The 12,269-nt window shown below is 35.0% G+C and overlaps 1 protein-coding gene across 14 annotated transcripts in view; it reads left to right on the top strand.

The window, feature by feature from the left end:
• rapgef2b (Rap guanine nucleotide exchange factor 2b) overlaps positions 1 to 12,269 on the top strand; it is a 153,424-nt gene that overhangs the window by 102,234 nt on the left and 38,921 nt on the right. Inside the window, exon 1 of one of the 14 annotated variants that reach the window (XM_069187829.1) lies at positions 214 to 480. The exons of 12 other annotated variants lie outside the window; for them this stretch is intronic. In XM_069187829.1, coding sequence (XP_069043930.1) covers positions 424 to 480 — 57 coding nt within the window. In that variant the 5' untranslated portion in view covers positions 214 to 423. Of the gene's footprint in view, positions 1 to 213; positions 481 to 823; positions 1,341 to 12,269 lie in introns of those variants that run through there. One more of the 14 variants, XM_069187828.1, reaches the window with a different exon arrangement.

Raw genomic sequence — 12,269 nt, 5'->3', positions numbered from 1 at the left:
GCAGCTATGATGCAGATGGACAGTTGTTACTTTATCAAAGCCTCCCATCTCGTTCATTTCTGCTTTGGTCTCTGAAATGCTGGAGTGCATGAGTGGGCGAGATTCCGCAGGGAAGTGCTTCTTCCACTTGAGCTGAATATTTTACAACACTGAGAGGTACAGTGCAAGAAGCAGCAGCAGGCAGGAATGGGTAGGGAATCGCTATACAGTTACATCACTGGCGCTGTGCTGTGCCAGTGCAGGTTAGCAACCTGACTGCTGGATCTTGCCTGCTCCAAGAAGCAGTAATGGCGTGTGCATCCTGAGGGGACTGCAGTCTACAGCTGCTTGTAAAATTCCTGCTTGTCCTCTTGTTTGTTTTTTTTGTTCCATTTTTTTTTTCCCTCCCATCTTTGAAAAGGAAGCTTTCTCACCGCCCAGGAAATGGCTTTCCTTGTCCGTTGCTATGCCAACTGCCTGCAGCCGTGGTCCTCCACTAAAGTAAGCATGATAATGAAATTACTTTCACAGGGCTTTTTGTGTTGGGACTGTAATTTATTTTTTCCTCTCTTTATTGCAAACGTTGGGGGGAATGCGTACTGCTGTTTGTATTTAACTCCTTAAAAGCCAAGTGCTGCAGGGTGAAGGAGTGAGGGGATATTAATTGAATAGTGTCAGTCACTCACTGCCTTGCTTCTTCAATTAATAGTGGAAACTTGGCGAGTTGAGCAGGAGACAGCAGTGCCCGTTCCCTCAGCATCATTAACAGTCAGGGAGGAGGTCCCTATTCACATGCTCTGCCCTGATTTTTTTTCTTTCCCCCCTTTGGTTGCAAATGAAATGGGAGTGTTAACAATGCCTCGCTGAATGCTTTAGGCTGGCTCCTAGTCCCAGACTAATCTAATACTGGATAAAGCCTTTTGAGGGAGTCTGTCTATGTGTGAGAGAAGAGTGTGAGTGTGCGGTCAGCCATTTTAGATTTTTTTTCGGAGTTTATTTTTCCACATCTCCGTTGGGTGTTCACTTTTTTTCAAATGTCATGGCACCTTTAAAAGACGGCAGGGTGTGCAACCATGCAGCTTATTTTTGAATTTATTTCTGGAAACATGGAGGCAGCTGGTGCTCGCTGAATGAAAATCATGCTCTGCTTGTGCACGACATTCGAAGGCTGTCAGCAGCGGCTCTCCAAGCTGCAGCTTTTTTTTCTGCTGTAGAGGCTGACTTCAGCCAGCCAGCCGTGGGGAAGAAAAAAAAAAACAACCCAGGATGTTTAAATTCAGCCCGACATACATTTTTTCATTATGAAACCATTAGCAATCACAGCCAGCCATGGAGTCATGGGCCAGCAAGATAAAAATCTTGTAAGTATTGAAATGCAGCTTATTTATGAGCCATTAATATAATGAGGTGTTGTAGAGCAGTGTGTAATGGTTGGAAATTGATTTTTTTGCTCTGATGCATAGATGAATTAATGATGGCTGATGAAGAGGCAGGAGTGTCAGCCTGTGTAATTTTGAGGTGATTTATCATGGCTGCAGCGATTTGAGTTGTGTATGAGAACGTGAATGCATCTAAAATTTGTTGCTTAACAGCAATCTTCCTATAGAGTTGGTATTTTACTTCTTTTGAGACTTCATTAAGTTATGTACAGATTAATTTAAAATTATTAAAGTCATCAATGTCAATGTAATAAATTATTAGAAATGTTATACTTTTTACAGGTGCACAATTAAGTGTGATTTAGTTCAGATTTGGTTTAATTCCTGCTCTGAGTTAAATGCGTTAGTTAACTACAAAGCTGGAGGAATGTAATTATAAGTTTTGATTTCAGTATCTGTTTGCCAATATGAATGCAAGGCTTGCATGTCAGGTCAGTAGGCATCCTAAAAGCTGAAACAGCACCTTAGTGTGTGGATTGAGTTGCTTTGCCTCATGACACAGAGATCTTGAATACAACTGTCAACATAGGATTTCCCAAACCAAAAGCTGCAAAACTGTTAACAGCTGGAATTATTTCTTTACCAAAACATGTTAAAATCTACAGATATCCAAGGGCAAATTAAAATACCTGCTTCTTTACATTATGAGGGTTTGGATCAGCATAAATGTAGGTAATAATATGTGGTTAGATAAACAGGCCAGTAACAGACATCATACCTGCAGATTATTTGCTTAATTGATTTTTTGCATCAGATGCACTTTGATGTTAATAACATCCTGTGAGAGGGCTTTTAATTGTGCTTCTTGTAGTCTGTAGGCAGAAATGGCATAGTTTCCATGCTGAGCCCCTTTTCATTTTAAGCAGGTATTTTATATTTATATTTGTTTTTGCATACATAAATTAATGTGGTAATGCCTTCAAAGTGTCATTAGCATGTAAGGATTAATGTTTTTCTTTATTAATCCACCACCCTGCCTCTAGATTTTGAAAGAAAATGGTGGATTAGTAAAATATTTATAAATGTGACAGTGAAACAACTTCAGATACATTGTCAGGTTTATTTTTCGGGCACGTATAGGACCAGTTAAATATAGTCAAGGTTCTTGGGTAAGCACTCTGCCTCATTTACTGTATGTCAAATGCTAATCCCAAGAAGGGAACAGGAGCATCTATTTTTTGGGCAAGGGACCCATTGTTTCAATTAGAATGTTTTTTGTTATTTTGAGTTCAACAGATTTAAGTAATACCTTGATTACAGGAGAAATACAGCATGGTTTGCAATGTGTAGCCTTATTCACAAATTACTTCGGTGTAATGTTGTATCAGCCCATCAGTAAGCTTCTCAGAATGTCAGAACAGTGTAATTGACGTGGCTTCTGAAAGCGTAGGGGGGTTTAATCTTTTGATCCCTTGTGGTCTGCTAGGTGAACATAGCAACTAGGACCAGAACATTCTCAGGAGTCATAGGATGTAGTAAACCGTCTTCCACACAATTAAAACACATTCAAACACATAGCTGAGTTTAAAAGGCTAGTTATAATAAAGCTATTTTGTTTCCTAGCTGTTGTTGAGGTGGATTGATTTCTGATAAATTAAAAGTTTGAGAGGGACAAACAAGTGCTGTAATAGTATTGTGATGAGAGTGTTTGTCTATATTCTGAGTTATATGTTTTAAGTGTTAGACTTGTAAGTGTGGTTGGAGAATTTTTGTTTTTTGTGTTCCTTATCCTAAGAAAAGATTTGTGTCAATCGTTGGTATGCATGTTTGAAAACACATCTGCAGTATTGTATTGCATAGCTGTATTATTGCTTTTCACAGATTTCCAAAAAAATTAGGATGGCTGTTAGGATGCTTACTTTTAGTTATTCCACTGTAAATCCTGTCGGCTGACAAACTATGAACTTGATTTTGAATCCATTTCTCGATCATCTTAGATGTGTGTTTGTGAGCAAAACTAGATTTAATTACCATGACTTCTTCGTATTGAAACATGCTTTTCATTTCTGAGACTCTGTTGTTTACTGTTCATACACCAGATGATTATCAGTTTGACAAGTAAATCTTCCATCAACAAAACCTTTAGTTTGTTAGGTGTCTTCTTAGGCAATATGCCATCACTTCAAGGTCTCACCACCTATCCCTTTCATTGCAGGACTAAGGAGTTCATATATGCAGTATAATGTATGACGCAATAATGATTGACATAGATAAGATTATTTTAAACTAACTTTATAGCTTTTGTAGAATTCTCAAAAGGTCTAAAATCATCTTAGTTCAAAACTATAGTTTCTGATTGGTCCTTATAATTTTGATAGTAGGTTGAAATTGTTGGTTTCTATGTACATGATTTTGTATTTTAGTTTATTTTCCAAATGTAGGAACACAGTTACCCCTAGAATATGGAGAGACATGGTACTCATTCTAGCGTCTGTATGCAGTATAGAATTTCTGACTATTAGCCTGTATAAGTCTCCATTGTAACTTCCTTTGTGTGATGGTTTTCCTCTAGATAGCATGAGCTTAACTGGAGTCCCTCCAGGAAAGTGTATATAAGTTTTCTAAATCTTTTTAAGTATTGAAAAATGATCCCTATCTGTTTATCTTACATAAAATATTTGACATATTTGACATAAAGTATTTCAGTGACACATTTAAGAAAGTATCTGTAAAATAAAAAAACTGAGATTAAAGACTGATTGCAGTTTTTCCTTGAGGGGCTTTTTTACAGCATAATGACAATAAGAATCTCTTTTCTATTTAATAGTTATTAATGGTTACTGATAATTATGTCCTATGGAAATACAGCCAAGAGGAAAAATATACATTTAGATTATTGCTTCTGATTTTTTCTCCAAACAGCACAAAGCTAAATAATTCCATGAATATGGATATATTAGCTATGTAATCACCCTCACCTTAATAGAAAAATGCTTTTGTCTTTAATTATGACAGGTGGTAGGCAACATGTGTGGCCTTATTAAGTCTATTACTAATTGTATTCCTGTTATTAGGATTGATAATTATCTTGTAAGGTGACTTATAACCTATGTTAGGAATATTTAAAATGTAAAGGTTTTTCCCAAAACATCAGCATCAATCAGGCCTCCATTATGTGTCTTTATATGTCATGGTTCACCAGTTCAAATTAACATTATATAGGCTATACTGCCAGATATTAGAGACCAATCAACTGAATAAATTACCTGAAAAGGTTAGAATCTGCATGCCTGAAGCAGAATATTGTGTGCTTAGTTTTCCCATGCGTATGATACAGACACATAAACAGTTTGAAAAAAGACAACAGGTTGCCATGGACTGGGTATCTCAGGCTAGTATGAAAGTTGAATCTGTACTTTGCTGGGCTGTCACAAAATTAATTATTGGCAATGTTATATGTAACATATATGAAATGTTGGAGCCTTCTGTTTTTAATTCAACAAAAAATCTTTGTTTATTTTTTCTGATGTGCTCATTGCGATAAGTAGTCTGTTATGCCTCTTTATGAAACAATAGCACACATTCTGTTAATCTGCATGATTTTTGTATTGATAGTGGCATTCCATAATCCTAGTTTAAAGGGGATCGCTGACTGAATCAAGGAGAGCAAAATGAAACAGACAAAACAAGAAATAAAAAAATGGTCAACGTTTTAATATAATTAATGAAAAATGTTGACATTATATTCTGTGTTTCTGTCTTTTTTACTTTAAACAATTGTGGGAAACATGCTGACTGGCCTTCAGCAGTCAGTTATGGTTAATTTAAGTTTTTTTTTTACACTTACACCAGAATTGGGAAAGTAATATTGAGTTTATTCATGAAATGGTAACTATTGAAAGGTCCTTTGGCATGAATAGACCAAATATGTACTTGAATTATTTTCTGTGGCAGAAGCAAAAAGGAAAAATAAATGTGAATAAACTATCCTTGGTTGTGGTGCTCATATTTAAGTGATTGACAGCTGGCCTAAATAGAAGAGAAAGGATGATTCCTCAAGTATATACAACATTTATTATGAAGCTAGACTATAGAACTGGGAAGCAATGTGGTAGTAGGTAGGCTGTCTTGAGGGGGATGGGTAATGATATTGGAACTGGCCTTCAGGCATCAGCTGGTTTTTTGGATACCATCTTCATTGTGTCAAATTCTTTTTTGCATGAATCAGTCAGTGGAAAAAGGTTTGATATATTCTTTTTTCATTTTTGTAAATTCTACCACACAGTACAGTATATTAGCATGTACTGTACCTTTGTTGAAGACTGGATAGGTTATTTGGAAAGTAGTAGGTATACTTAACTGTTTGAATTATGACACATGCAGAGAATGAGTTGCAAATGAAGAAGTAGAGGTTAATTCCATACTAAGAAGGGAAAACAAAGACTTTGAAGCTGTGGAGCCTGCTTTGGGTTTGTACTGTAGTAGTAATAGCAATTGGTCACTTATAACCATGTGTAAATAGTGTTTAATTTTCCTTGTACAGCTGCAGTTTTAATTACTCCAACCGATTGAAGAGAATAGCTGTGTTATTTTTAGTGACAGGACCTGGGCCTCAGCTTTAGCCTCCTTCAAAAATGATAAAAGAATCATTTGTCTGCTTTATTTTGGCATTAACAATAATAAAGCATTTTTTTAAATTAGGAATACATAAAAATAATCTATAATAAAGTGTTGTGATACAAGTTGTTCATGTTTTTTATTAAACAGTAGAATCTGTTTTTCTAGTTTTACATTTAAACAGTCCAAATGCTTTTGAACAAGTAGGAGAGGAGAATGAATCATCCTCTCATCTAGATAATAGCTTGTGTGATGTAGGTGTAAACATTTTTGCTTTCCAGTTAGGATAGCATGCTTCTGGTGTTAATAGGAAAAATCTCAACACCAAGCCCTTAATATTTGAATGTGATGAAAGATCTTGGGTTTGGTTCAAAAATCCCAAGCCGTCATATTGAAATTGTTATGCAAACAGTCAAATTTAATACATTAATCTGTTTTATGCTCCTTATTCCATTGTATTTTTTCATCTTGTAAACATTTCTCAAACCCGTTTGCTGTACTGTATATAGAAGCTATTTATTAGAAGAGATGTTTACCACAACAAAGTATCTTAAAATAAGCAAATGGAATGGCAGTCTTTATGATATAATGGCTATCTTCAGCAATCTCGGGTGCAAGCAGAAATTAAGACAGGCTGAAAAGAAGAGGTAGTTTTTGAATAATAGGAAAAAAATAAGACTCGGAGCATTTTCTAGGCCAAGTTGCTGTTTTTACATAAGCTGTTACCAGCCTGCACTCCGATATTTTTCTTATTCAATATAGGCAAATACAATTATTATAAAACAGTTAAATTTAAACATCCAACATTAAAAATAAAAATATATTCATTAATATAATTTATAAATATAACCACTATAAAATGCATTATGGACTTTGAGCTTCGTCTTTCCTCAGTTTGACTTGTTTACACTTCAGTGCCAATGCCGTCATTCTGTCTGATGATATCGATTAGAATTAGTTATTTATTAGACAGTGACTGTAACTTTCTTTTTGACCTTGGCATCTGTGAAAGTTAAATATAAGAAAGATCTGTTCTTTGTGTAAGCCTGATCTATGAGCCAGGAGCATGGCTTATGGCACAGAAGAGATGTAAAACTGTTATTGTGAGCCTTATTTGAGAGAGTGATGTGAGCCCCAGGCTGTGTAAGAGGACCCCTCAAAGTTTTACTGTTCTTGAGAATTTCTCGTCTTATTTTTACATCCTTGGAGCTGGCAGTTTGCCTCAATTAGTTTTTGTTTCCCATTAGTTGCAGATTTGGTGCTTTGTTAAAAAGTGATTGAATTTCCCGTTTTGCTCCCATTGATTTTTATCTTGTGATACATTCTGGTTTTTGAAGGGCAAATCCACAGGAATATTTCATTTCCTAGTTTTAGCTGTGCCTTTCAAAAATAACCTTACTGTAATCTTTAAATCAGCTAGGCCCTAAATGCTTAGATAACAAACCACAGGATGTATGTTTTTCTGGTTTTTAGAAGTCATTATTTCTTTAAAAATTCCATCAATCCCATAAGAATTAATGTGTTAATATACAGACTTATTGAGACATTTTTATCAATGTTAAAAGTTTTTACTTTTGTGTTCATTCCATTCATCATAAATTATTGTCTGTTTCAGTCTGGGGATTTTCTGCTGTAAAATATTTAAAAGATGAACACAGTTTTGTTCTAGGTTTAAAAATACCTCGTTCCCTGACTGATTTCACAGGATAGCTAGGATCACTGGTTGAGAAGAGTAAACGGATGCTGTATTGGATTGAGAGAAGTTCTTTTTGGATGAAATGTACTTGAAACCATCTGTACACAATATGAACCTAATTTGGTCATTATAAACTCAGAAGATATCCATTTGGGAATTTTAAGACGAGTGGTTAAGTACCTGTGATATTTGATTCGTGGGCCCTCCAAAAATGGATAATTCCTTAAGCAGACCATGTGCAATATTGCATTATGATAATGTTCTACCGAACGGTGGCAATTTTATAGTATGTTAATGGAAACTGTTTCCCTCTTTTGCTATTGTTAATTTGTTCTGGGTTGACTTTTTTATATGAAGGAGGCAGCTTGATACATGGATTTCTGGTTTATAATATAATGTGGTCTGTCTGTGACGTCTGCTGTGGTATCCACTATTGCATTTTTAATGATCAGAAATGCATATATACAAATCAGAATGCATTGATTTAAGAAAGTGTTATCACCAAAAATATTTCTGATGGTCTTAGTATGAAATTGTATTAACTACAAGTTGAGTGTTTTTTAGAGGAACAATTTGAAATTTAAAAAGCAAGATGAAAATGTTTTTAAATGGTCTCCCAGTTTCTCTTGGGGAAAATAATTGTAAGATTTAAAGTGTGTGGTTATTATAAACTTTTCAGTGGACTTTGATCTTATAGACACAATTATGTGCCCGTGTTACTTATACATATTACAAAGAAATTAATGTTTAAATTATTTTCGTCCACATAAGGGATATTGAGCCAGTATGTTAGGCCTCAGATGTTGTAGATAAATATTTTCAGGCTAGCAGTGTACCTAATAAAGAACTATTAGCTGCCTTTATGATATGCAGAATGCTGTTATTAAGTAATTACCACTTCAGAAATTGTGCTCATGTTACCCTCTCAACACCTGCACCAACTAAATTAGATTTTACATGGCCAGAACACTAGGTCTTGCTTTGCAAGATGTAAATTACTTGAAATATATCCATATGATGATAAATTGTCAACCAATACCATATTTTTGCTATTGAGAAAAAATGTTATAATAGATTTAAAATGAGCACAACTCTTTCACATGCTGCACATTTTTCAAAAATTCCTATAGTATAAACCTTGAAATTCATTTTGACACGTGGAAATTTAAATTGCATTGCCATTTGAAATGAATTGGACATAGATACTGGTACCGTCATAGTGTTTTAGTAGCTGAATATATAATAAATGGTGGGATGTCCATTATAATATAACCTAATTATAGAGGAGCTACAAAAATGTCAGCCTTTTGAATATCTTAATAGCTTGCTTAGATGGCAAATTTAATGTGGCAGACATAAATCAAGTATGAATTTTCATAAAATCACTGTAGTAGTCTATATAGATTTATCATGTTACTGAAGTAATTATATTAAGTAAGCATTGAAAACTTTTGCAAATAATAAGACTTCTTATCTCTAGCAGGTACGCTGTATGATTGTTTCCTAGTACTTCTGCAGTGGATTGATGTCATAATTTTATCTTGTTCTTTATTCCAGCACTCATACAAGTTAAGTCAAATGAACTATTATCTTTTTCATACTTGGAAGCTTTAGTATTATATTTTTTATTATCTGACAACAGGATTATCCTTAATAGTGTAGCTTCCACCTTAGTGACAGTGGCCTATTTTTAAATCATGTTTAAGGTTGCTGTTTAGATATTAGGATCCACATTAACGATCTAGGTGTTGGTGTAGGTCCTAATGAATGTTTCAGTTTACTGGTTTTCTTGATCAAGGTCATTTGCTTCTATTGTAACTGGGTTCATTTCTCATTCTTTTAAAATACCAGAGAATTGGCTCAAATAGAGATTATATATAATTTATTTTTCATTGTCATTTTATTTTTCTTTAGAGATTGCACAAATGCCTTCCTCTGGAGGATCAGTTTTATTTTTGTAGAAAAACTCAAACCAAAACATGGAATTGTAATGCTTTTGTGTGTGGCTTACAGGGAGGAAGATATGATGTGGATCAGAAGCTAAAAAAAGCTAATTGGGTTCAGTAATCACTGGTTTTACGTTGAACAGAATGTTTTACAGCACACCAAAACAGCCTGTCTCTTAGCATTGGAGGAGGGACAGCAACATCAGGCTCCTTCCTGCTGCTATTTAAGGGCCAGGTGAAAGTTGGGCTAGAGTTCTCTCTCCTGGTTTGCATAGGAACTCTTTCTCCTAGATCCCGTCCAGAGGAGAGGTGTCTGCTACTATTTCATACTTGAGGTTGTTTTGATGTTGCATTACTAATATGGCCTCAGAATTAATTCGTTTGACGCTGGTAACAATATGAATGACTCAGATTACTGCCTTTGGGGGGAAAAAAATTGAGTCTGTAATAAAAAATGCAAACTTTATTTATTTTCTTTTTCTTCCAAAGCATACCGACTATGGTATCCTGAATTCACATGCATTACTATATCTGTTTTTTTATTTTTTATGATGTGTTTCAGTGGAAAGTTTCAATTTTCCACTGGAGAATTCTTTTTTGCATTTTCAAATGTTGTCTCTTTTTGCTGTGTAGAAAATATGGGGCCATTTCTATCATGGACTTCTTCATAAATTAAGGATTTTTTTTCCATTTAGGGGGCTTTGCAATCTGCACAATATTCAATGAGGTGTAATTTGGAATATGAGAAAGCTTTTATTAATTGATTCCCTGTTTGGCTCATACAAGAGGTTACATCTATAGCACATTCCCATATATCCATCCTTTCTCTAGCTTGCCTTGAGCGGTCAGCATGGCATTGAATGCAGGAGGAAAGCTTTAGAATGTCCTTTTCAGTTTTATTCTGGAATAAAAAGAAACTTAATATTTAGCAGATTTACAAAGTCCCAAAAAATATTTTTATGGTAGGTGCACTGACTGTTTATTGAATGGATATAAGTAAATACATTATGCTGATTTGTTATCAACAAGGTTGTTTACTAGCTTGTGAAAGTCACAGGCTAGTAGTGTTCATGGCATTGAAAACATAGCTTTAACATTCTCATCTTGTAAGAAATCCAGTATAATGCGAGCAACATGATGATGTGAATTGATTTGCTGGAATGTTTCCACCTCCAGATGAGCCTGCAAGAAGGTTGCAAGTGAGATCTAAGGACTTGATCAATGTAGTAGTGTAAAGTCAGGATGCCTACAATCACTAATTTTTGTAGCAGCCAAACACTCCCGCCCAGGCTATCACACTTGGATGAAAATGTGTTGAATCTGGTGCCATATCACAAATAATGGTCTTCCAGATCATGACCAATAGACCGTGTAAGGTCTTGCCAGTTTAGAAATGACAGTGTGAAGACAGCCGACAGCACACGACTGCGTGCTGATTTAGTCTTGCCTCCAACAGGCTGATCTTGTAAATATATTGTTTTCATGAGCAATTAATTTGTCAAAATGACACCAGAAACATTTGCTGAATATCCAAAATGCATTTAAATTATTTTTCTGAAAACATGCTTGCAGGTGGAATGATATTTTATGATGTTCATTATGTATGTGAACAGCATTACAAATATGTCTACACATGAGGAATTGAATTTGTACGTTTATTCTTCTTTAAATTCCGCTCTGGGCTTCTAGATTCAGGATTCCTCAAGTTCCCCCTAAATTTATGCCTGTTACATGTATTAAAATCCTTTGGGGATCTTCTTGGAAATAAAAAGTCTTCATGGGGATTGTATTGAAACCTGACTTTATCAACACCTATGCTAAATACATTGGCCAATTAACTCAAAAACATTTTACGGGTAGGTTTCTTATATATCAAGATAGGTATAAAGTGCCTTCCAAAAGAATTAGGATGGTGAAGTCTAAATGGGGATTTTCACTAAGGACGTATAATAAATATAATTTTTTTCTGTCCTTATTGGACAATTAAATAGTGCTGATCCATTTTATTTTGAAGGAGCAGAATCATTGTGACAATTGGCTGACGGGTGTCTCAGATTGGTCAGGTGTACATTTTGGGGTAAATAGGTACTTGTAAAAAAGGATGTAAACATAGCAAACTGATGCTTTAATCACAGTTTTTGGAGGCAGAAGTTTAAATAAAAATGTGAACCTTAGAACATTGAATTACAGAAAAGTGCTAGTTTGAAACTTAAAAGAACGATTAAATCAGACATTCCACAGAAAATGGGTATACCAAAATGAAGAGCTGTTGAGAAAAAAACACAGGTACAGTATAATTACTAATAATACCTGTCCAAGGTCACCTAAGAAAAACATCTGTAGGTGGTGCTAAAAAAAAGATCAGAGCTGCCAAGGACAAATCTAAAATAACTGTTGGTGCAAAGGCCAACAACCTGCAGAGTACAGGGTGAAGGTATCACAGAGGTTTTGGAAGACTGATACAGCAGAAATAACAAGGCTATACTGCAACAGTCAAGTTTTTTGTCATAACCAAGAACAGAAAAGACAGATGAGAATTTTCTCAAGTTTTATGGACAAATGAAACAAAGGTAAACCTTCACCAAAGTAATTAAAAGGTTAAACTTTGGAGGAATAAAAGCATGCACAGATGCATAGAACACTGTCATTTGT

The sequence above is a fragment of the Lepisosteus oculatus genome, chromosome 1 (assembly GCF_040954835.1).
Source record: "Lepisosteus oculatus isolate fLepOcu1 chromosome 1, fLepOcu1.hap2, whole genome shotgun sequence".
Classification (NCBI taxonomy): Eukaryota; Metazoa; Chordata; class Actinopteri; order Semionotiformes; family Lepisosteidae; genus Lepisosteus; species Lepisosteus oculatus.
The sequence above is the reverse complement of the archived record's forward strand: the minus strand, read 5'-3'. Positions and strand labels throughout refer to the sequence as shown.